General features: G+C 36.1%; 3 protein-coding genes across 3 annotated transcripts; 2 read left to right on the forward strand and 1 right to left on the reverse strand.

Moving 5' to 3' along the window:
* The first annotated feature begins 1,941 nt into the window (after positions 1 to 1,941).
* LOC131928098 (dentin sialophosphoprotein-like) lies at positions 1,942 to 9,355 on the forward strand. Its single transcript, XM_059284016.1, has 9 exons — positions 1,942 to 2,007; positions 2,889 to 3,016; positions 3,657 to 3,715; positions 3,930 to 4,015; positions 4,389 to 5,227; positions 5,575 to 5,680; positions 6,021 to 6,114; positions 6,367 to 6,577; positions 6,805 to 9,355. Exons 2-9 carry the CDS (start codon positions 2,934 to 2,936, stop codon positions 9,353 to 9,355), a joined length of 4,029 nt encoding a protein of 1,342 aa, XP_059139999.1. The 5' UTR covers positions 1,942 to 2,007; positions 2,889 to 2,933.
* Positions 9,356 to 11,025: 1,670 nt separating this feature from the next.
* LOC131928099 (uncharacterized) lies at positions 11,026 to 12,601 on the reverse strand. Its single transcript, XM_059284017.1, has 3 exons — positions 12,548 to 12,601; positions 12,248 to 12,333; positions 11,026 to 11,874 (listed from the first exon to the last, which is right to left on the reverse strand). Exons 2-3 carry the CDS (start codon positions 12,248 to 12,250, stop codon positions 11,026 to 11,028), a joined length of 852 nt encoding a protein of 283 aa, XP_059140000.1. The 5' UTR covers positions 12,251 to 12,333; positions 12,548 to 12,601.
* A 2,433-nt stretch (positions 12,602 to 15,034) lies between these two features.
* Positions 15,035 to 19,202, forward strand: LOC131928095 (uncharacterized). The gene is made up of 3 exons (XM_059284012.1): positions 15,035 to 15,222; positions 16,722 to 17,204; positions 18,733 to 19,202. The coding sequence occupies exons 2-3, from the start codon at positions 16,728 to 16,730 to the stop codon at positions 18,928 to 18,930; spliced, it is 675 nt and encodes a 224-aa protein (XP_059139995.1). The 5' UTR covers positions 15,035 to 15,222; positions 16,722 to 16,727; the 3' UTR covers positions 18,931 to 19,202.
* The last annotated feature ends 3,411 nt before the right edge of the window (positions 19,203 to 22,613 follow it).

Below are 22,613 nucleotides of genomic sequence, written 5' to 3' on the forward strand. Positions count from 1 at the left end.
GTTTTCTGCTATTGCTTATAAAAATATAGTATTTGAGGAGTTTTAGAAATGTTTCTAATTAGACTACGTTTTTTGTAACAAAAACGTATTTCTAAATCTTAAATTGTGATAGCTGTTTTAGCTCATTTAGCCTATTTATATAAACTTGCTTCCCTTGAATTTTTATTTTTTAGCGCAATTTCCATTCTGGAGAATTGCGTTTATTAACTCATCTTTTCTGGGAATGAATGGATGAATGGATGGATGGATGTGTGTCCGCAGCTTTAAGTCGTATCTCCTCCTCAACGAAGCAATATCGAGGACTAGTTCCAAAAGCAATTATGTTAAGCAAGTTACGAGGATGAACATAGGCCATAAAAATTCCGGGTTTCTTTCATGGATTTCCCGGAAAAGCCAAAAAACCTCGAAAAAAGTAGTTTTTGGCCCATAACTCGGCAACCAGACCACTTAGCGACTTGAAACATGTACCAATCGATTCCTGCCATAATTTAGAACAATATTGCCGAAGAAAGTTTTCAAAAATATCCTTTCGTTTGGTCACAAAATTTTTTTTGAATTAATTAAAATTTGGACCGAATTAGTAGGCATTTTATGCAACCACACCACACGCGTCATCACGTTCAATAGCTGCGCCATCACGTTCAATGGCTGCGACGTCACGTTCCGTAGCTGGGCGCGCAATGGTTTTTAGTCATGTTACTCTATTGTCAATAAAACATGTAGGCCTAAAATACTGAATTTTTTTTAATAAAAAACGTTTTAATAACTAACCAATGGTTTTACTAACCCTGCTCTTGATTTACGCTACGACAGAGCTATTTTTAGATAACACAAGGACATTGCACTAAAATTGTCACTAGACTTTTTTTAATTACTTGTTTATTTATATATTCTAAATGGGAGGTAATTTATTACATCGGATGAGGTGAAATTATCATTTGCTATAAATTACTATAATTCCATATGCGACGGAGTGGTCTAGCGGTAGAGAGCTGGACTGCTAACCCGTAAGTCACGAGTTCGAATCCTGGTTCAAGTCAGTAGACCGTCCCTGAGTCCACCTAACTCACGTTAGGGAAAGTAAAGACTACTGGGCATGGGCATAGTGCTGACCACACTATTTCTTCATATGCCGAGGTCACCGAAACAAGTGAACACTACTTCCCTTTGAAAGGGAAAGTTGTAACTTTATAATTCCATACATACATTTTCCAAGTGATTTTGCTTTGTGAGCCTCAGATTTAATTTTTATAAGTTCATCTTTGACTTATATTATTGATATGTAAAAAAAATTAATTAGCGGCCTGGCGTCAAAATGTATGCATATAGAATATCAATCCGTTGCATGCTTTTTAAAAAAAAAATAACTAAACTTTCATCTTGGAAAATATGTCAAACTGGGCTTAAATTTGTAGATCTACACTTAGATCTAGTTAATTTTAGAAAGTTGTTTAATCAAATGTAAAATAAACAGTTTTCTGAGCGAGTAAAATTTTCAATATGGTGTCACCCCCACTTCGATCGAGAAATGACGTAGATCTAGGCCTATTTATATTATTTAACGATAATTCAGAAACTTGTCTACACAAGATCTAGATTAGTTCTGATTAGGCTAAGCCAGGGGTAGGCAACCTTTTGAAGCGGAAGAGCCAAATGTTACAATTTTTCAAAATTTCCCTGGTTTTAAATAGCCACTAACATTTTTTTTATTTCAAATATTTTTTTTATTAAGACTATTAGTATTTGTTCAAGGAGCTGGACAGCCGCATCTTGATATCAAAAGAGCCGCATGCGGCTCGCGAGCCGCAGGTTGCCAACCCCTGGGCTAGGCAGGAACGATGACTGATAGGCCTAATATAGTCTAATTATAATTTACTTTATCCAATCCATATTTTCAATAATAAATGAGTAAGGTGGCGGGAACAAACACACGCATTTTAACACAACTCTAGGCCTAGTAGATTTAAGTAGATCTAGATCTCTAGATCTAGATCTAGAAAAATCGAGGTCTAGTCTAGTCTAGAAATTTAATAATCAATAGATCTAGATAAAAATAGATTCTAGATATAGATATCTAGATTTTATTTATTTAAAACAATATTTAGTAGATTTAATTTATAATGCCTTAACTTTATACTTTATTATACCGCAACAAGCTCTAGACTCTACTCTAGAATAGGATCCGATTCTAAATCTATCAATTCTATGGATCTAGATTTTAGGCGGTTAGAATCTCGACAAATGAAAATATCATTATTTGTTCATCAGTTCATTTTCACATTCAACATTGCCAAAGACGGCTGGGCTAATGTTGCCACAGATAAAAATAAAGGGAGCAGCCCAAAGCAGAGTCCTGTGGAGAGGTGTAACTGCAGCCCTTTGCTCCCCAAGGGCCACAAAAAAAAAATGAATGAAATAAATTATTATAATTAGAATCTAGATCATCTAGGCCTAGATCTAGATCTATAATCTATAGGTCTAGGTCTAGAAATAGATCTATCTACTATCTAGACCTAGATTCTAGATCTAGACATCCTAATTAATTATAGATCAAGATTAGACTTTCTTCTATAAAGTATAACCTGGTCACCATGTCAATTGTCATTGGCTTTTTAATTTTATTCTTATCAAATCAATGCTATTACTCAGTAGTCAAAAGTACTCAATACTCAATAATAGGGCCTAGATTCTATAATAAAATCTAGAATCTAGATCTACTTGACATAAAGATCTAGAATAGAATCTAGATCTATATGGATCTTGCTATATATAATAATTATATATTATATATAGATCTATAATATATTATTAGAGATCTATAGATCTCTATATAGGCTACTATTATGTAACATTTTAATATATTAATATAATTTTCTTCTCAAAATTAGGTTTATTTTTGGACAAAGCAGTTTGGTTACTGAGCAACATTCAGAATGGAAAATGATGAAGATAACTTTTCAATAATTAGTGGAACAACAAATGGATCATCTCCATTGCTTGTCTCATCCATTTCAGGGTAAATATCAGAATAGTGAACAAGCCTCAGAATAAGTATAATAATAGATTACTGTGTAGGGCCTAGATTTAGGCATGTAGTCTTTGTAAGTAGTGAAGTATCCTTTCAGTGTCTTGAAATGATAGTGTGGTCAGAACTATGCCCTGACATATAATCATATATAGATCTATATACTTTCTGGATCTGCACTTCAGTAGGGAACCCATAAAAGCTGAGTGGACTTATTTCTAAGTCTGAATATAACATAACTTTTTAATTTTTTACAAAAGAAATCCACTGGTTTAAAATTTTCTGCCACAAATTTTGATGAGCAAATGTAAAGTGATATTTTCATCAAACCTCTATGCCACCTCGTGTTACCATTCATTTGTTGTTTGAAATGTGAATGTACAATTATTTGAAATGAACACTGATTTCTTTCAAGTTGATTAATTTGGTCAGTTAGAAGTGTATAAATCTATGAAGTATGTAAAGATAATTGAAAATTAAAGTCTTGGGTTAGATTCGTGGATAGGTTTAAATTTAATGCTAAGTTTTGTTGTTGGTGTCAGGTTATCCGTGGTATAAGACAATGATATTATAATTCATTGACAAAAAGGCCATTATATGAGTTATTGTTTCTTATACTTTCTAAAAATAGGAATTTGTTCAAGAAATTCCTTTCTCATAACAGAAATAATTTGAACACAGGCATTACAAGTAAGAAGCTATAATTATAACTTGCATCAATTCACAAAATCAATCTATCTAATTTGTCTTAAAATAATAATTTTTCTTCATTAAAAAACAAAAATTGTTACATGATTTAAATTTGTCCTGTAGTAATTTCAAAATTAAAGGAAAAGTAAATAGAGTACAAAATGACTTCAGTTTCTAAATTCTACAAAATGTAACTCAGTGGATCTTATTTCAGGTGGGATAGATGACAGTAATAGAACATTGTCTCCCGTGATCTCTATACAGAGTACAGAACACTTCAAATATCAGCGTGATGAAATGGTTAGATTATATATTTTTTACCAGCTTACCTGAAATAATGTAGAACTTAGTGATTTAGAAGAAAAAAATAGCGATAGATGAAAAGTTACATGTTTATTGGCTAGTTTCAACTCTAGAAATACTATAATAATTTATTTCTCTACATTTTTGCCTATTTTCATAATAAATTGAAATTCCTTTTTTTTGTAAAGAACATTTAAAAAATAATGGTGCACTTCTATTAGGGGATATTTTTTTGTTTTTTAAGCATAATCATCTCAAACTTGTTGACACTATTTTGCATCCACAAATGTGTGATCTGTCTAACCATCACATACCTCCTATAACAAAAAAAGATTTTAATGTATTTTAACTTTTTGAACATTATTAACAGGCATTCTCGCCTACTCAAGAAACGAGTGTCACAAAACTTGACCACGGTGAGCATCCAGTTCAAAGTCCAGATTTGGCAGACTCAAATGATTTATTTGTTTCAACCACAAATCCTGGTTTAGAAATGGACGGAAGTGAAAACAAATCAGTGATTGCTGATAGGACTGGTATATCTAACAACACAACTGTAAGCTCAACACTACATGATCTAGAAAAAGGTGGGAGTGAAGATTCAAAAATGTTCGACACAATGGATAACCCAAACCACAAAACGAGTCTCACATCGGATGAAGATAACCAGAGTGTTGCATCAATTAGCACTATCCCGCCCACCCCGCCTGATTTAAAGTCACATTTGACTTCACTTATACATTCACAAAAGAAAAAAAGAACACCTTCTGTTAATGCCATCTGTGTTGATGTTGCTGTGAGTAAACAAACTGACCAAGAACATCTTTCTTCAGAAGGAAGTGTCAAATCTTGCAACTTACTACAAACTACACTTACAAAAATATCACCTTGTACAACAAATGAAGACAAGAAAACAAATGTTGAGTTGCCATTAACTACTCAAATTGAATCTTACCTGACCGAAAACACACTTCAAGGGAGGCAATGCATTGAACAAGAGTTAACTAAACAAGTTATCTCCCTGAACAGTAAATTGTTATTGAATAATAAAGAATTTGAGGAAGTTAACACATCTAGTTATTCACACAACAAAACAGAAAAAAAGGAAATCAAAACAACCTGTACTAAACAACCTGAGGCACTGATGGATGTTAATGAAAAAATTACACTTAAAAAGACAAGCAGTGATTTGACTAACAATCCACTTAAGTTTGTATAAATTACTAATTTATTTCCATTTTTTATTGCAATTAACTATAGCACTCGATTTTAATTATAGGTTAGTTTAATGCTACAATTTTTAAAGAGTTTTAAAGTTAATAAGGAAGTATGGCATTTTTTTAGACTTAGATTTAACAGAAGATGTCCAATAGTAAAAAAAAATAACTTTCCTATAATATTTTAAAAATTAAGTACTATTAGGTGACTTCATTGAATTTGGAAAATGATGAATCTTATTATATAATTTTCCTCTCTATAATTATAACTTATTTATTGCTACATCTATTTTTAAAGTATTTAATTATTTATTTACCCAAACCAATTTAAAACATTAGAAGCAACTATACAGCTGATAGAGATGTTATGACACAGGCTTCTCAAACCCCTCTTTTCTGTGAAAGTCAAGAAAGTGAAAAATCTGCCCACAGTTTAAGTCTACAGGTAATAAAGATTCTCAGTTTATATTCAGCTGCTTTGCAAATCTTATTATTATACATACTAGATGACTCAGTGATTTTTAATTAACAGTCTGTGATCAAAAGGCCTATGAAATTTAAAAAAATAATATTTTTTATAACTTCAAATTTAAACCCAAATGTCAAGCTAAAAAAGTTTAAATGCTGTAACTACAAGTATTCTATTTGTGCTCCTCTGGAAATACAATTTAAGAAATTAACATAAACATATATTTCAGATTTTTACTCAGTTGTTATTAGTTAAGTTCTGATGAAGAACTCTATAAGAAGATATTTTTATGCTGAAACACATTTTTATTTTCCAGGTCCACAATAAAGAAATAGAATCAATAAAACGTCTGTTAGCTCTATGTGATAGACTTATTGCTAAACTAGATGTTTCAAAACCGGTTGATGTTTGTAAGTAAATTACTTTTATTTTCTTAAATACAGTAAGGTGCAATTTCTTGTTATTGCATTTTTTTCATGCCTTTGAAAGTTTAAAATTAATAAACAAAGCAGTTTAAAAAATCATCAAATATCTAAGCCCTGTTAGTTACAGTAGCCATAGTTCAGCTCATTATGATTTTAATTTGGCTACAGATCAATAAAAAGCATTTTACTGGATTCAATTGATTGTTCAGTGTTTAAATAAACTCCCATATTCTTTAGCTGCCCAGCTGTCGAAGTTTGAAACAATAACACAGAAATTAAACGCAGGTTTAGAGGAAGAAATGAAAAAAGTCTTTGCCCTGAAAAAATCCAAAAGAAAATCTGGCCAGTTTGAAACAGTCTCTAAACTGAAATGCAGACAGGAAATGCTTGAAGAGAAACGCTCACTCCTACAGATGGTGTTTCATAAACAGGAAATTATTAAGAAAAAGTAACCATAGTAATATTTTGATTAGTTTAATTTTCCATATTTAATTTCAACTCATTATTATTAACCATTAAAATAATATCACAAATTTACAAATCTAATACTGTTTCCAGCCCTTTGAAAATTTTCTTTCTAAGTTCTGGTGCTTGATAAAACATTTTAATTAACTAGATAAATGGTTGTTAAAGATTTTAACATTGTTTGTCAAAATTGTTTTATTTTTCTTTCAGAATTTTTGCAGCCCAAGCCAAATCTTCATCTATCAATGAAGACTCAAGTTCTGGTATTGAACAAGGAAATGAACCAAACCAAGCAAATATTTGTTCACAGACAAAACACAAAAATCTGGCCGCTGGGTTATCTCCTACTTGTGACACACAGACTACACTTTCACAAGAAATTGAATGCAACACAGTTACAGGTATGGCCTTAACTTTAGAACAAGATAGAAAACTTGGTCATAATGTTGCTGAAGTGGTCTCTGATAAAAAACTTAATGCAAATCCTGCATTACCTGAACTAGATAATAACAAAATAGTGAAGAAATCTGTTATGGGAAACTCACAGGATGTTGGTAGGAATAGCTCATCTTGTGAGGGTTCCTATGATTTACAGCTATCTAGAGATGAAATGGGAAGCAACTCTTCACCTGTTACATCTCACAAAGAACAACATATCCAGTTACCATCAGAAAAAGATGGAGGAAATGACACTAGTCATAAAGATGTCACATCACTCCCCCTGTCATCTGACATTGAGCTTGTGACTGATGATAAAGATAAACACAAATATAAATCACAGTGTTCAGAAGTGAATCTTGATCTTCATACAGGTCCTGGAGTGTTGATTTCTAACTCTAAAGAAAAAGAGTGTAGACCTGTTACAAAATATATATCACAAGACCGACCTGTTGATAATGCTGTAGGACAACAGAGCACTACAATTTCAAACAGGACAAATTTAGAAAAAAATGTGAATAATTCAAAACAAGATTCTTCAAGCAAACACGAATTGATTGATTTAGAATGTGATGCTTCTCACGATGTCAGTAGTCCCTTAAGGGTAGAGGTCAAGGAACAGGCTAAAGTTCCGATGAATGGAGAAAATTTAAATACAGATCCATGTGAGGATGTAGACAGTAAAGGTTCTGCCTTATTAAAACTAGGTGTAGTGTGTGACAATACAGATAAAATACGTAATCAACCACATGGGAGTGAGACCCGTATCTGTACACAGCATCAATTAGTGGAGGGCGTAAATGAGAAGGAAACCAAAGTTCAGAGTCATCACTCACAAACTCAGAGCGCACCAAAAAGTACAACTCCTGCAGATGATATTCCAATGTCATCATCTACGCTGATTTCCTCGCAGAGATCCACACAAGTAGTTCCTAGTGCACTTGTAACTCCTTCGTTTTCTGACTCAACCAAGCCCGGAGTCACAACAAAATCTCCATCATCTGACTCAACCAAGGCTGGAGTCACAACAAAATCCCCTCCATTGTCTGACTCAACCAACCCTGGAGTCACAACAAAATCTCCATCATCTGACTCAACCAAGGCTGGAGTCACAACAAAACCTCCATCATCTGACTCAACCAAGGCTGGAGTCACAACAAAATCCCCATCATCTGACTCAACCAAGCCTGGAGTCGCAATAAAATCCCCATCATCTGACTCAACCAACCCTGGAGTCACAATAAAATCCCCATCATCACCTGACTCACCCCAGCCCAGCGTCACAACCAAGCAACAGACCTCTCCCTGCTCTACAGCCAGCAGCAGCCTATTCCCTGTGTCGTCCATGGAGATAGTCAGACGGCTGGAGAACAGATTCACCTTGCAGGGTCTTTCAGCTGTGGCAGCTAGGGACCATAACCTACCTCAGCCATACACAACAAGGTACACAACTCTTGCTGAACCGAACAAAGGGAATACAACTCCATCTAAACAAAACCAGGGGTGCGCAACCCCGCTTGACGTAAACAAAGGAAACAAAGCTCTACCTGAATCAAACAAGGGGCAAACAACTTGCCCCTTATCTAACTCAGAAACTCCCACCTCCTGCAGAACTTTACCCCCCAAACCACCAACTGACACCCACATTTTCTCTAACCCAGCCCACACTGAGTTAAGTGAAAATATTAGCCATCACCATGGCAACATGGATGAGCCCAACAGTAACACCCCCTACTTGAAAACTCCATACAAGAAGAAAACAGTTTCTGCTGAACCTATTAAAAAAGCTGAAAATTCTGGTAAACCCAGAGGCAGGCCCAGGAAAAGAAAATCTCCCATAGAAGATGAGGAGAGTCCACATGAGAAGAAAGGCAAGCAGGGAGATATTGCAAATTACTTTTCTAAACTCACATCTCAAGGAGAGAGTTCAAAACCCACTCAGGCAACTGGAAGTAGCATGGATGCTTTGGTGTCAAATCCCTCTGAAACTTTTTTCCCTCAGGTGGAAGACTCATCACAGTTCAGGAAGTTCAATGAAGGCATGGAGACCACTTCAAGTGCAGTGGGACCCCTACCTGGAAGTATGGGACCCACAACTAGCTGGATGGGCCCCTCAACGAGCTGGGTGGGCCCCACAGCCAGCATGATGGAACAAGACCGAGTGGACGTTCTCACACTGTTGAAAAGTTTAAAGACGGTGGAGCTGATAGCGGACCAGGAAGTGACCGGGACCTCAGAGGATTTCCCTACAGACTTCTGGACTGAGAACTTTTCCGATATTAAAATGTCGAAAGCATTATGGGATAGTGTTGACAGCTGGTGACTTGATATAGCCTGGGTGAAGGCTTTGTTTCTTGTTTTATTTTAGGTTCAGTGCTTTGTAAGTTTTAAACCTTTAAGTTTTGTGTAGTACCAAAATTTTGGTATTCCTAATCGTTAATAAGTTTTAATCATAAAGGTTAATTATTAAGATAAAGTGACCCTACTAGTCTCATTAACTTTAAGATAAATGACCTTAAATTTTAATGAGAGATACTAAGTAATTATGTGTAATTTTTATGCGAGAATTTTTAAGGTTAACAGTATTAACATCTTACAAAGCATTTTTTTTGTCCAAAGTTTACCTAAGATTAAATCATTGTGGTAAGGCAATGTTCACAAATTTATTATTAGTTGAAGGGGATCGTTTTTTAAATGTATTTTAACTAATTTTAAGGCACTGAATTTTGTCAAAAACTAACAAAAGTAACAGAATGGTGTATATTATTATGTTCATGTTTTATATCATTAAAAACAAAATGAAAAAATAGTTTGTCTTATGACATATTTATTATGTATTAATTACCTGTTGGACTTTAGTTTACAAAACGTTAAATAAAGGGCTTTAACTGGAGTATTAATAAGGAATTACACATTTTTGTGAACAACTTTTTAAAATTTAAAATCACTATGGTTTGATTACAATAAAAAAAATATAACAGTTCCACAACATAAATATCATCAGCTAAATCAGCTATTTAAAAAGATATTAATCAAATAGTGTTTACACAACATCACTAGTCTGGAATACCCAAATTAAGAAGAAAGTAGGTTGGGTAAACAAACATGAAGAGGTCAGCTGTTAGTGAAGTGGACCCAACTTAGATGAATTGCCCAGTAATGAGTTCGATGGAGAGCAATGGTTGCGTCCCTTGGGGCGCACACGAACGATGTTGATAATACATAATTTTAATTTTTAAATATAAGACAATGAATAACAAGCGGATATTCTTATTTAATCTACATTGTCTCTTATTGCTTCTGAGTAGTCTAGTAGTACATTGTTTCTTGTTTATCATAAAAAGCGGTTGCTGAGTAAACTGCAACATCGACAAGTTAATTTTTTTCCTGATTTTATTCCAATGTTTTTTTAAGCCAGTATGACTTGTTTTTTTTTTTTTTTTTTATTAATGCGAATAATTGTGCTGCTTGCAATATATTTTTATTTGGATACTGGCGCCAGTAGAGGTCTCTTCCACTTTTAACAAATAATTAACCAGAAAAAAAGATGGTATATGGGTTAATGAACCAGTTAATTGTAATAATTGTTTAGTTGTTCAATCTGTCATTATGAAAAAAAAGTACTTTAGGAAGTTCTGTATAAGAAAAAAAAAGCACTTTCGGACTGGCTGGTTTGGGTAAATAAATAATTAAATACTTTAAAAATAGATGTAGCAATAAATAAGTTATAATTATAGAGAGGAAAATTATATAATAAGATTCATCATTTTCCAAATTCAATGAAGTCACCTAATAGTACTTAATTTTTAAAATATTATAGGAAAGTTATTTTTTTTTGACTATTGGACATCTTCTGTTAAATCTAAGTCTAAAAAAATGCCATACTTCCTTATTAACTTTAAAACTCTTTAAAAATTGTAGCATTAAACTAACCTATAATTAAAATCGAGTGCTATAGTTAATTGCAATAAAAAATGGAAATAAATTAGTAATTTATACAAACTTAAGTGGATTGTTAGTCAAATCACTGCTTGTCTTTTTAAGTGTAATTTTTTCATTAACATCCATCAGTGCCTCAGGTTGTTTAGTACAGGTTGTTTTGATTTCCTTTTTTTCTGTTTTGTTGTGTGAATAACTAGATGTGTTAACTTCCTCAAATTCTTTATTATTCAATAACAATTTACTGTTCAGGGAGATAACTTGTTTAGTTAACTCTTGTTCAATGCATTGCCTCCCTTGAAGTGTGTTTTCGGTCAGGTAAGATTCAATTTGAGTAGTTAATGGCAACTTAACATTTGTTTTCTTGTCTTCATTTGTTGTACAAGGTGATATTTTTGTAAGTGTAGTTTGTAGTAAGTTGCAAGATTTGACACTTCCTTCTGAAGAAAGATGTTCTTGGTCAGTTTGTTTACTCACAGCAACATCAACACAGATGGCATTAACAGAAGGTGTTCTTTTTTTCTTTTGTGAATGTATAAGTGAAGTCAAATGTGACTTTAAATCAGGCGGGGTGGGCGGGATAGTGCTAATTGATGCAACACTCTGGTTATCTTCATCCGATGTGAGACTCGTTTTGTGGTTTGGGTTATCCATTGTGTCGAACATTTTTGAATCTTCACTCCCACCTTTTTCTAGATCATGTAGTGTTGAGCTTACAGTTGTGTTGTTAGATATACCAGTCCTATCAGCAATCACTGATTTGTTTTCACTTCCGTCCATTTCTAAACCAGGATTTGTGGTTGAAACAAATAAATCATTTGAGTCTGCCAAATCTGGACTTTGAACTGGATGCTCACCGTGGTCAAGTTTTGTGACACTCGTTTCTTGAGTAGGCGAGAATGCCTGTTAATAATGTTCAAAAAGTTAAAATACATTAAAATCTTTTTTTGTTATAGGAGGTATGTGATGGTTAGACAGATCACACATTTGTGGATGCAAAATAGTGTCAACAAGTTTGAGATGATTATGCTTAAAAAACAAAAAAATATCCCCTAATAGAAGTGCACCATTATTTTTTAAATGTTCTTTACAAAAAAAAGGAATTTCAATTTATTATGAAAATAGGCGAAAATGTAGAGAAATAAATTATTATAGTATTTCTAGAGTTGAAACTAGCCAATAAACATGTAACTTTTCATCTATCGCTATTTTTTTCTTCTAAATCACTAAGTTCTACATTATTTCAGGTAAGCTGGTAAAAAATATATAATCTAACCATTTCATCACGCTGATATTTGAAGTGTTCTGTACTCTGTATAGAGATCACGGGAGACAATGTTCTATTACTGTCATCTATCCCACCTGAAATAAGATCCACTGAGTTACATTTTGTAGAATTTAGAAACTGAAGTCATTTTGTACTCTATTTACTTTTCCTTTAATTTTGAAATTACTACAGGACAAATTTAAATCATGTAACAATTTTTGTTTTTTAATGAAGAAAAATTATTATTTTAAGACAAATTAGATAGATTGATTTTGTGAATTGATGCAAGTTATAATTATAGCTTCTTACTTGTAATGCCTGTGTTCAAATTATTTCTGTTATGAGAAAGGAATTTCTTGAACAAATTCCTATTTTTAGAAAGTATAAGAAACAATAACTCATATAATGGCCTTTTTTGTCAATGAATTATAATATCATTGTCTTATACCACGGATAACCTGACACCAACAACAAAACTTAGCATTAAATTTAAACCTATCCACGAATCTGTATGAGAAACAAAGTACTCTGGGAAGTCTATACGAGAAAGAACAAAGTATTTTTGGACGGTCTTCTCAAGCATAAGTAAATGAACCATTTAATCGGTTTCTACACTGTCAGAGATAGTTCATTTCAATGCAAAGACACCCTTACGTTCCCCGTTTTATGCCGGGTCCCTATTAGAGCTGAGTCGACTCAAGGAATACTATGTAGACCTATCCAAAGTCGGGAGACGAGCACAATGCTGCTATTAAATTAATTTAGACCTAGGATTAAACGGAAAAATTATGTGGAGACAGACTCTAAAGAGCTTTGAGACCAGGAAGTACAAGACAGCCGATAGATAGCAATAATGTATGGGAGAAGGCAGTGAGGCTTGAAGCCGGTCAAAACCTACCATTGGTTGTTGAGCCACTGGGATGGATATACTTTACTGTGCTATGCCATGCCATGCTAAGCTATGCTATGCTATGCTATAGGGCTGGTAAGTAGGTCACCAACCAGTTCTATGGCTCATGCAGGTTTTATTGAGCCGTAGAAATGGTTGGTGGCCTACTTACCAGCCGCATAGCATAGCTTAGCTTAGCATAGGGAGTGCACTTGAAACTCTCGAAAGGAGGAAGGGATTGATAGATGAAGTATTTTAATTTTTAATGTAAATTCTGTTTCGTTGGAAAGTGAGGGGGTGTAGACGAGTTTCTGGAGATGCCTGAAAAAAAAAAACCGGATCTGAACGAACTGTATAATGTAATCCTAAAGTGTTATTCTTGCTTATGTGTAGTGCTGGCAAGTATTTCTTCACTGTTGCCGGCTAGTGCGACCTATTTTAGAAGATACCTTTAAAATTTATTTTTTAAAAAACTAAAGAGATAAGAAAGCATGTGGTTATACTCGCATGTTATAACTTAATTAATCACTTGAACTAGTTAAAGAACTTATCCGCACTAAATGCCGGAAAATTGTTAAATCATCTCTAACCTGACGTCAGCATAGCGTCCAGAGGCGGATGTAGGGGGTTGCGAATAATAGGGCACATGGGGGTTCGCAGATTTGACTGCTCCTTTTCTATTAAAAAAGATGGCAAGTATTTTATCATAAGTATTTTTTGTTTATTTTTAACCTAATTCAATCGACGTTTGGAACATAATGATCGGATACTGGAGGAGAGGTCTGAAAAGTTTGCAAAGGACGATTTTTATCTTAAACCATGTTTTCACGGGTTGGTTGAATGGTAGAGCGTTTGACTTCTAACTCGAAAGCAGTGGCGTAGCCAGGATCGTCTCAAGGGGGGGGGGGTTCCAATTTTTACCCGGGGACAAACTTTCGATTTGCACCCCCCCCTCAAACTTTCGATTTGCACCCCCCTTATACTTTTTCTATATACCGAGGGGTCTATGGGGGTTTACCCAACCCCCCCCCCCCCCCTGCCTACGCCACTGCTCGAAAGTCTTGAGTTCGGGTCCCGAGTTGGGGTCCGTAAGACGGCACTGAGTCCACCCAGCTCTAAAGGGTACCAGAATCACGTTAGGGAAAATAAATGCGGCTGGGTGTAGTGCTGACGACACTATCTCTACATATGCCGAGGCCACTGAAACAGATCAACTCTACTTCACCTGCTCGAAGCATTACTTCAACTGACCATTTTAATTACAAAATAACAAAATAAGCCATAAATCACATTTAGCTAGTGAGGATAAGATAGCAGAATTGACCTAATTTCAACTTAAACCTGTACCTGGTAAACTATTCAAAGAAAACTGAGGATAATTTCTTAGTACAAAATACACATTGGTTGGAGAAAGTAATGATTCTAACGAATACAATTTTTATACAAGATCAAAATGATAGATTCTCTACGCTGTTACCTTTTTAAATTTAGTAAAATATCAGTTCTTTAAAAAATTCATCAGTATCATCTTTTCCTAAGGCACCTGGGGCAGATGAAGTAGAATCTATCTGTTTCGGAGACCTCGGCATATGAAGGGATAGTGTTGTCAGCACTATTACCAGCCGCCTTTACTTTCCCTAACATTGAGTAATGTTCTACTGGCTTCAACGCGGATTCGACCTATAGACTTTCGAGTTAGCAGTCTATCTTTCTACCACTAGGCCACGCATTAAAGAATAATTGTTCATAAACATAACTGAATTGTTAGAATTAAAAAAAAACAACAAAAAACTATTTTTTCTTTCCACCAGCTGTGTTATCATTTTACTAATCAAGCGCCGATCAATAATTGTATTGTGTTCTATTTTACACACCTATAAAAGGGACACAGGTTGATGAACGAAAATGGTAACAATACGCTCGTTACCGAGACGACAGCGGATCATCTCCCTTGCATGAGCTACTCTCATGATCATCATTGACTCAGCATTTCGGGCAGGTAGGGCTACGATAAGATAAGACTTCGCAAAAAGCTTATAAGTACAGTCCAGTATCCGGATATCTTCGTCTTCAGCTTGGCCTAACTACCTCTTACGTAAGCCTCAACATTTTTTTACTTTACATTTTTTTATCATTGTTTATTAGACAAGTGTGACGTAATGTTCGCCCTTTAATTTAGTTGAAATAATATATTACTTAAACAAGATTAAGAAAAAAACAATTGTGTGCATTTAAGTTAGTATAATAATCTAGCTCAGCATGATAACAAAAATATTTATCGTTTAAGTTAGTTTAGTAGAAAGTGTAGCATTATAAAAAAAAATCCTTATTACGTTAGTATAGTTGGCAGTTCAACCTATTTTCCGAATTCACCGTAATTTACCGCAGTTTAGTGTAAAACAAAGTAAACGAATTTGAATTAAAGAATCTAGTTTTGTAGTTTGTAAGCAGGACAGTCTTAAAGATCGAGTATGGAGGAAGCTCGCCTAAGGAGTTCAATGTGTGGGAGATCTTGGGCAAGGCTACTGAGCCATCTTGCAAGGACCTGTTTGCAGGTTGTATAGACCTCTAAGAAGGCTGTTAGGAGTAGAACCTGTTTGCAGGCTGTAAGGACCTGCTTGCAGGACTAAATAACTGTTTGTAGGCTGTAGGGACATGTTTGCAGGCTGTAAACCCTGTTTGCAGGCTGTAAGGACCTGTTTGCAGGCTGTATAGACCTGCTTGCAGGCTGTTAGGACCTGTTTGCAGGACTAAAAACCTGTTTGTAGGCTGTAGGGACCTGTTTGCCGGCTGTAAAGACCTGTTTGCAGGCTGTAAAGACCTGTTTTCAGGCCGCAAAGACCTGTTTGCAGGCCAAAGGACCTGTTTGCAGGGTGAAAATAGCCCTACTAAAAATTGATCAACAATCGGACTGAAACTGTCGTTTAAATTAGGAAGGTCTATGATTAAACATTGAAGGTCTATGATTAAACAAATTATATATTTAAAAAAAAACATGCCGGTAAAACAAAGTATTTAGAGTGTAGATAAGAAAAATCTTGAAAAAAGAGTTAAATAAGACAAGTGTCACTTCTTGTGCGCGCACCCCCCCCCCCCCCCCCCCCCCCATAAATCCAAACCTTCCCATCCTCACGAACTATTTGGATGAGCGTATCGCAATGTTATAACTCTCTGACTTCGTTTAAAATTAATTGTTTTTTAAATTAAGTATTGATTAGTCCTGAGGTAGGTGAAAGCATTGTTTATAGGTGGTCAGGGTCTATTTTTAGACAACAGGGGGTACAGTTACAGGGGTACAGTTATAGGGGTAGTTACAGGGGTACAGTCAGAGGCGTAGCGAGGAAAGGGGGGCGGGGGGTGCGGACCCCATCGGGTGACACCATTTAAGGGGTGACACCAAGGCAAAAAATAGTAAGATATATAGAGAAAAATTTGAGGGGGGGGGGGTGCAAATCGAAAGTTTGAGGGGGGGGGGGGGTGCAAATCGAAAGTTCGAGGGGTACATTTACATGGGTACCGTTATAGGGGTACAGTTGCAGGAATAGTTACACAGCCACACGAAATGTTTATTTTCTTTTTAAAACGTCTTGACAGGAAATCATGCCGACTCTACTCCTGGCACTACTAGCAGCCGCCACTTCCCTGGCGTCCGCCCAACTCAGCTTCCCCAAATCGGAACTAGGCTTCATCTACAAAGATGGCCGACCCTGCGCTGACGTCAAACTCGCCGCCTACGTCGACCTGACCTGCCCCGACTCCCAAGCTTCGTTTGGCACTCTCCTCCAAGTGGCTGGAAACTTCACCCCCTTCGAGCTTCAACTCAAGCTCTATCTCTTCTCCCTGCCCTACCACCGGAACAGCCACCTCATCTCCAAGGCCACACGTTTCCTGAGCAGCTACTTCCAGTCGATCAAGTCCAACGCCACGGCCTACGACTGGATACAGCTGGTGTATGACAACATCGACTCGCTCACCACCACCGCAACGTTGAACAAAACGGAAGGGGATGTTGTCAATTTTCTAACGGCTCTGGCCCAGAAATTGGCGCCGGTCACAGCAGACGCTTTCAGAAAAGGGGTACGTTGTTTTGTTTCTAAGTTAATTAAATGCGGTACGTTGTTTTGTTTCGATGTTAATTATTTATTTAAACATATAAATATATACACGTACTTGCCCACGCGCGCATTAGCAAATTCCACAACGAATTTGGGAACATAAAATCATTTTTTTAGTATAATATACACAATTTGAAAATGAAAGCATCATTAGCGCCGTCACCACTATCTGCCATATAAAATCAGACATCCGGTACTTTGAGGTCCATGGGAGGTGCCTAAACCCACCAAAAACCTCCTGATCTGTGCCACTGAACTCCTCCACCACTCAGACTAAGGCTATGTTTTATTGTATACATACACACTGCTCCCCTCCCTCATAACAATAGCATATTGGCATATCAGGAAAGTGAACGTAAGAGGGGAGGGGGACTGTTATGGTAAGGAAAGTGGGTAAAGTAAATTAAAGTTTCCCCTTTCAAACCTGACGGTCTATGGGGCAAGCGTAGTAGAGTGCACTTGTTTCTGTGACCTCGGCATATGAAGAGATAGTGTGGTCAGCACTATGCCCAGCCGCCTTTACTTTCCCTAACGTGAGTTAAGTACCCATCAGAGTTGGGTGGACTCAGGGACGGTTTACTGACTAGGACCCGGATTCGAACTCGAGAATTACGGGTTAGCAGTCCAGCTTTCTACCGCTGAACCACTCCGCCCCAAGGAAAGTGGGTAGGGGAGGTATAATACCAAGGTGAATAAATCTAGGAAAAAAAAATTCGGACTAAAAGTAGTTCCGTGGTGTATGGATACAATGTACCGCTCCCCCCAACAGGTGTATGAATACAATGTACCGCTCCCCCCAACAGGTGTATGAATACAATGTACCGCTCCCCCCAAAAGGTGTATGAATACAATGTACCACTCCCCCCAACAGGTGTATGAATACAATGTACCGCTCCCCCCAACAGGTGTATGAATACAATGTACCGCTCCCCCCAACAGGTGTATGAATACAATGTACCGCTCCCCCCAACAAGTGTATAAATACAATGTACCGCTCCCCCCAACAGGTGTATGAATACAATGTACCACTCCCCCCAACAGGTGTATGAATACAATGTACCACTCCCCCCAACAGGTGTATGCATACAATGTACCGCTCCCCCCAACAGGTGTATGAATACAATGTACCACTCCCCCCAACAGGTGTATGAATACAATGTACCGCTCCCCCCAACAGGTGTATGAATACAATGTACCGCTCCCCCCAACAGGTGTATGCATACAATGTACCGCTCCCCCCAACAGGTGTATGAATACAATGTACCGCTCCCCCCAACAGGTGTATGCATACAATGTACCGCTCCCCCCAACAGGTGTATGAATACAATGTACCGCTCCCCCCAACAGGTGTATGCATACAATGTACCGCTCCCCCCAACAGGTGTATGAATACAATGTACCGCTCCCCCCAACAGGTGTATGAATACAATGTACCGCTCCCCCCCCCCCCCAATAGGTGTATGAATACAATGTACCGCTCCCCCCAACAGGTGTATGACTCCAGCATCGACAGCGACACCAGACTGGAGTGGAAGTACGGCTGCACCCGAGGGGTGTACGGCACCCCCTTCTTCACCATCAACGACGTCTTCACCACAGGCGACGCCGCAGGCTGGACGCCGCAGTACTGGGTCCAGCTCATCAAGTCCCTGCTGCCTGCCAACTCCATCACCAAACAGGCATGCTAGACACGGCACAGCGGCCCCGTAGACCAACTGTCGCGGGCATGTTTATATCAGCCAATCAGTGACGTCTAGATGTAGTGGTCATCCTATAGGATAAAACATTTCATGTTATATTGTAAAGCGTTTTACTTCAAACTCTACTGAAGAGTTTTATGGTAAGCATGAATGATTGGTGAAATTAATTTACAACGACTAACACTAGCTCCATACAACATTTTGTAAATATATTTATTTGTTTGCAAAAAAATAGAATAAAAGGCAGTGTTTACGTGTTTTCCAATACTAATTTTTTTTTTTTTTTATACAAAAAAAAAAAAAAGAGGAGGGGTGAGGTGTGTACGTGGAGGAATTTCCTGGAAGTTATGAGACTAGTGTTTCTTCCAGGCTGTTTTCTCACTTGAAATTTTGGGGGGGGGGGGGGGGGGTGCGGACTAAAATGTTTATTTTTTCGGGGGGGGGGGGGGGGGGGCGGACACTGTTAAAAGTACATATTTTCTAAATAAATTCCATTTCGTTTCGTTCCGGGGGGGGGGGGGGGAAAGGGTGCTCCGCCTGGAAGAGATGCCCGAAAGAAACCCTGTAGTTATAATCTTGTGTCTGTATTACTGCATGAGTTTTTACCTGATAAAGAAAAGTGACATTAATGGCAAGTAGGAACGATAATGCAGGAATTTCAACAATAACAGTATTTAGTTAGGTAAACTCCCTTCAATCAGAACATTTTTTTTTTAGATAATAAGTTGAAATGTTAGGAATGTCAATCTACATTATAACACAAAACGTTTAAGAGAAAAAAAAAAGAGAAAAATAATTAAATTAGTATTTAATTAGGACATTTAAACATTTATTTGCGTAATAAGAATTTTATTTAAAAAAAAATTACTAAAAACAATATAAGATTTAAAATCAATACTAATTTTCGGTAGGTATGGGTTATATTAGAGATTTAATTCAGTCAATTTATTTTTTTTTCACTAAAATTTTCTGGTAAAATCGCCATGTCTACATCAATTTTTCGTCAGTTGTCAACACACAGTGTTACACGTTCGGATCCTCTTGAGTGGAGCATAGAAAATTTACAAAAAAAATAAAAAAAATAAATCATCATTAATATGTTCGTAACAGTGAACGGAAAGATGCGCAACGGAAAATTGCTCAATGGAAAACTGGGTATAAAAAGTCCGCAAGGGCAATTTTGTTTTCTTAAGTCGACCATTTGTAGCAAAAGTATAACTACATGTTCATTGTAGCATAATAAAACATTTTACGCGAAATCTGACAAAATCAAAGCGTATTAATATAATTAATTTGTATTTGCGCATTTATTTCTGATTGCACTGTGTTTTGTTGCGCAATTTTCCGTTTGCGCATTATTGGTAACTGTTACCACCGTATGTTAGTTAAAATATATCAATGGTCATGATTTACTAGCGATATAATAAAAACTTATTTTCGCAATCGATTCCATAGCAGTATTCAGATGTAAAGTTAGCATTCAGTACACCCAGTATACAGTTCACAACAACATATTTCTTGGTTAGTACCGGACAATGATTGGACCAGTGTTGAGTCGACCTGCATGTCTGTTAAGCTAACCCATCTTCTTCAAGGGAACACACGCTAGAATTCTCTAGTCAAAGAAGACCTGAATTATTATTTGATCGACATTTTCTAAACACCAACATGTCAAATACAAGTATAGCCAGACCCAACAAAGTGGTTGCGCCCTCTCCTGAATCCTCTACGGTGATAGCCCGAGAGAGGGGCCCCGGGGGGGGGGGGGTGGGGAAATGAAATCATGGACTCAACCCTTTCTAGATACAGTCAAGTCAACACCCATCACCATGGACGTGTAGAACGAAAAAGGGGCTGACATTTTACGGAAGTCAACATCAAAACAAATGGTCACCCTAACCTTCCTGAACACATCATTCGTTGCTTAATCAGCCCGCTCCACTTGGTACTGAGCAACGGACGCACAGATACTTTGTATTTGGCGCCATACAGCTTCAACTTAGCAGGACAAACAGAACTACACAAGGCAACTTGGACCATACACTCCAGTCCCCTCTTTTGGCCTGAATTACTCGAGTTTTTAATAACCCCAGCCTTGACAACTTTTTTTTTTAAACTTTTTTTTTTTAATACTTTTATTTGCAATTAAAACAAGTACATCAACATCACATTTTTTACGTAGTTTCAAATGAAAACGAAAGGTTTTGAACATGTACATAATGAATATTTACATGATGTCATGTATATGATTATAAAAGAAATATTACAAAGGATGACAGTAAAAGGGGTGAAGGTCAAATGAAAGTGTCAGAAGTCTGGGTGGGGAGTGGAAAGGAAATTTTTCAGAGAATGTCAATGGGACAGTGAAGCATTTTCTATGTATGGAAACAAATTAAGTTGACTAGTTTAAAGAGTGTTTATATATGTACTGGTCGCATTGAGTTTTCAAAAGGTTGCTGTGTGAAAGATGAGGGGAAAGAAACAAGATTTAGAACTTTAAATAAGTAAAAGAATAGATATTCGAAATTGATGTTGGGGTGGGAGGTGGGGTCGTTGAAACAGTTAAAACCTTTTTTCTCCAAAGTTTTTTTAATTAAAAATTTTTTTTTTTTTAAAGGAATCTAAATCTTTATAGTCATTAACCTAATGTAAGAGGTAGTTGCTTTATTTAAAATCGATATTATGAAATACAGCAACGGTGTTTTAGCTATAAGTATAATAAAATAAAATGTAAATGTTAATTAAAAAGCAACATTGTTTAACATGTTCCTATAAAATAAATTATTTCTATCCAAAAATATAAACAAACAATATGATTGAACATCAGCCATCTTGTTTTTTTGTATTCTTTTGTCAACTAGCGATTAAATAAAAGTTGCCTCCCATTTAATTAGGGATTTGTAGTGCTTTTCTTTCTTTACGGCCATTTTTTTTTTACTTTCTCGTATATACGAAGTATAGAGAAAGTCTTGTAATCGTGCAAAAAAAAAAAAATCGAGATTTTTGCAAATCTCGACGTTTTACACCTCCATGAGTCGGAATAACATAGTTTTGCAATCTTGTCCGTATGTCTCTGTGTGTGTGTGTGTGTCTGTGTGTGTGTGTGTAAACACGATAACTTAAGTACCGTTACAGCTAGGTTGATGAAATTTCATTTATAAGTATTATATCAAAATCGTAGATCAGTATCAACTTTTGAGCGATTTCCGATAACCGGAAGTGGTACTTTTTCTACTTTGAATTTTTCAAAAGCCTATAATTTGAGTACTATTTGAGATAGATAAATGAAATTGCACATGAAGTAAAAGATCTAATTCTCTACCTTCTGTTAAATTTTGAGTAATTTTCGTTGACCGGAAGTACTAATTTACGCTATTTCCGATTTCTCAAAAAACTAATGTATATTTTATAAAGTACTAATAATATTGCGCACTATTATGCACTTTTTTTATTTGGCGTTCACTTGGTGTGCAATTCTTTCGTCTACGAGATTTTATTCTATTTTTAAAACTTAAAGTATTTAAAATGGATTAAAAATCATGTCTATAGCCCGAGTTCCCATCCCCTGTTTTTTTATATAGGAATATTCGGGAAGGTTTAGGGGGGATCACTCCCGGTTTATTTTTAAAAAACTTTTTCTTTAAATAAAATAATTTTTTTTTTCAAACAAG

Source organism: Physella acuta, unplaced genomic scaffold, assembly GCF_028476545.2.
Source record: "Physella acuta isolate Inbredline_101_S28 unplaced genomic scaffold, ASM2847654v3 ptg001463l, whole genome shotgun sequence".
Classification (NCBI taxonomy): Eukaryota; Metazoa; Mollusca; class Gastropoda; family Physidae; genus Physella; species Physella acuta.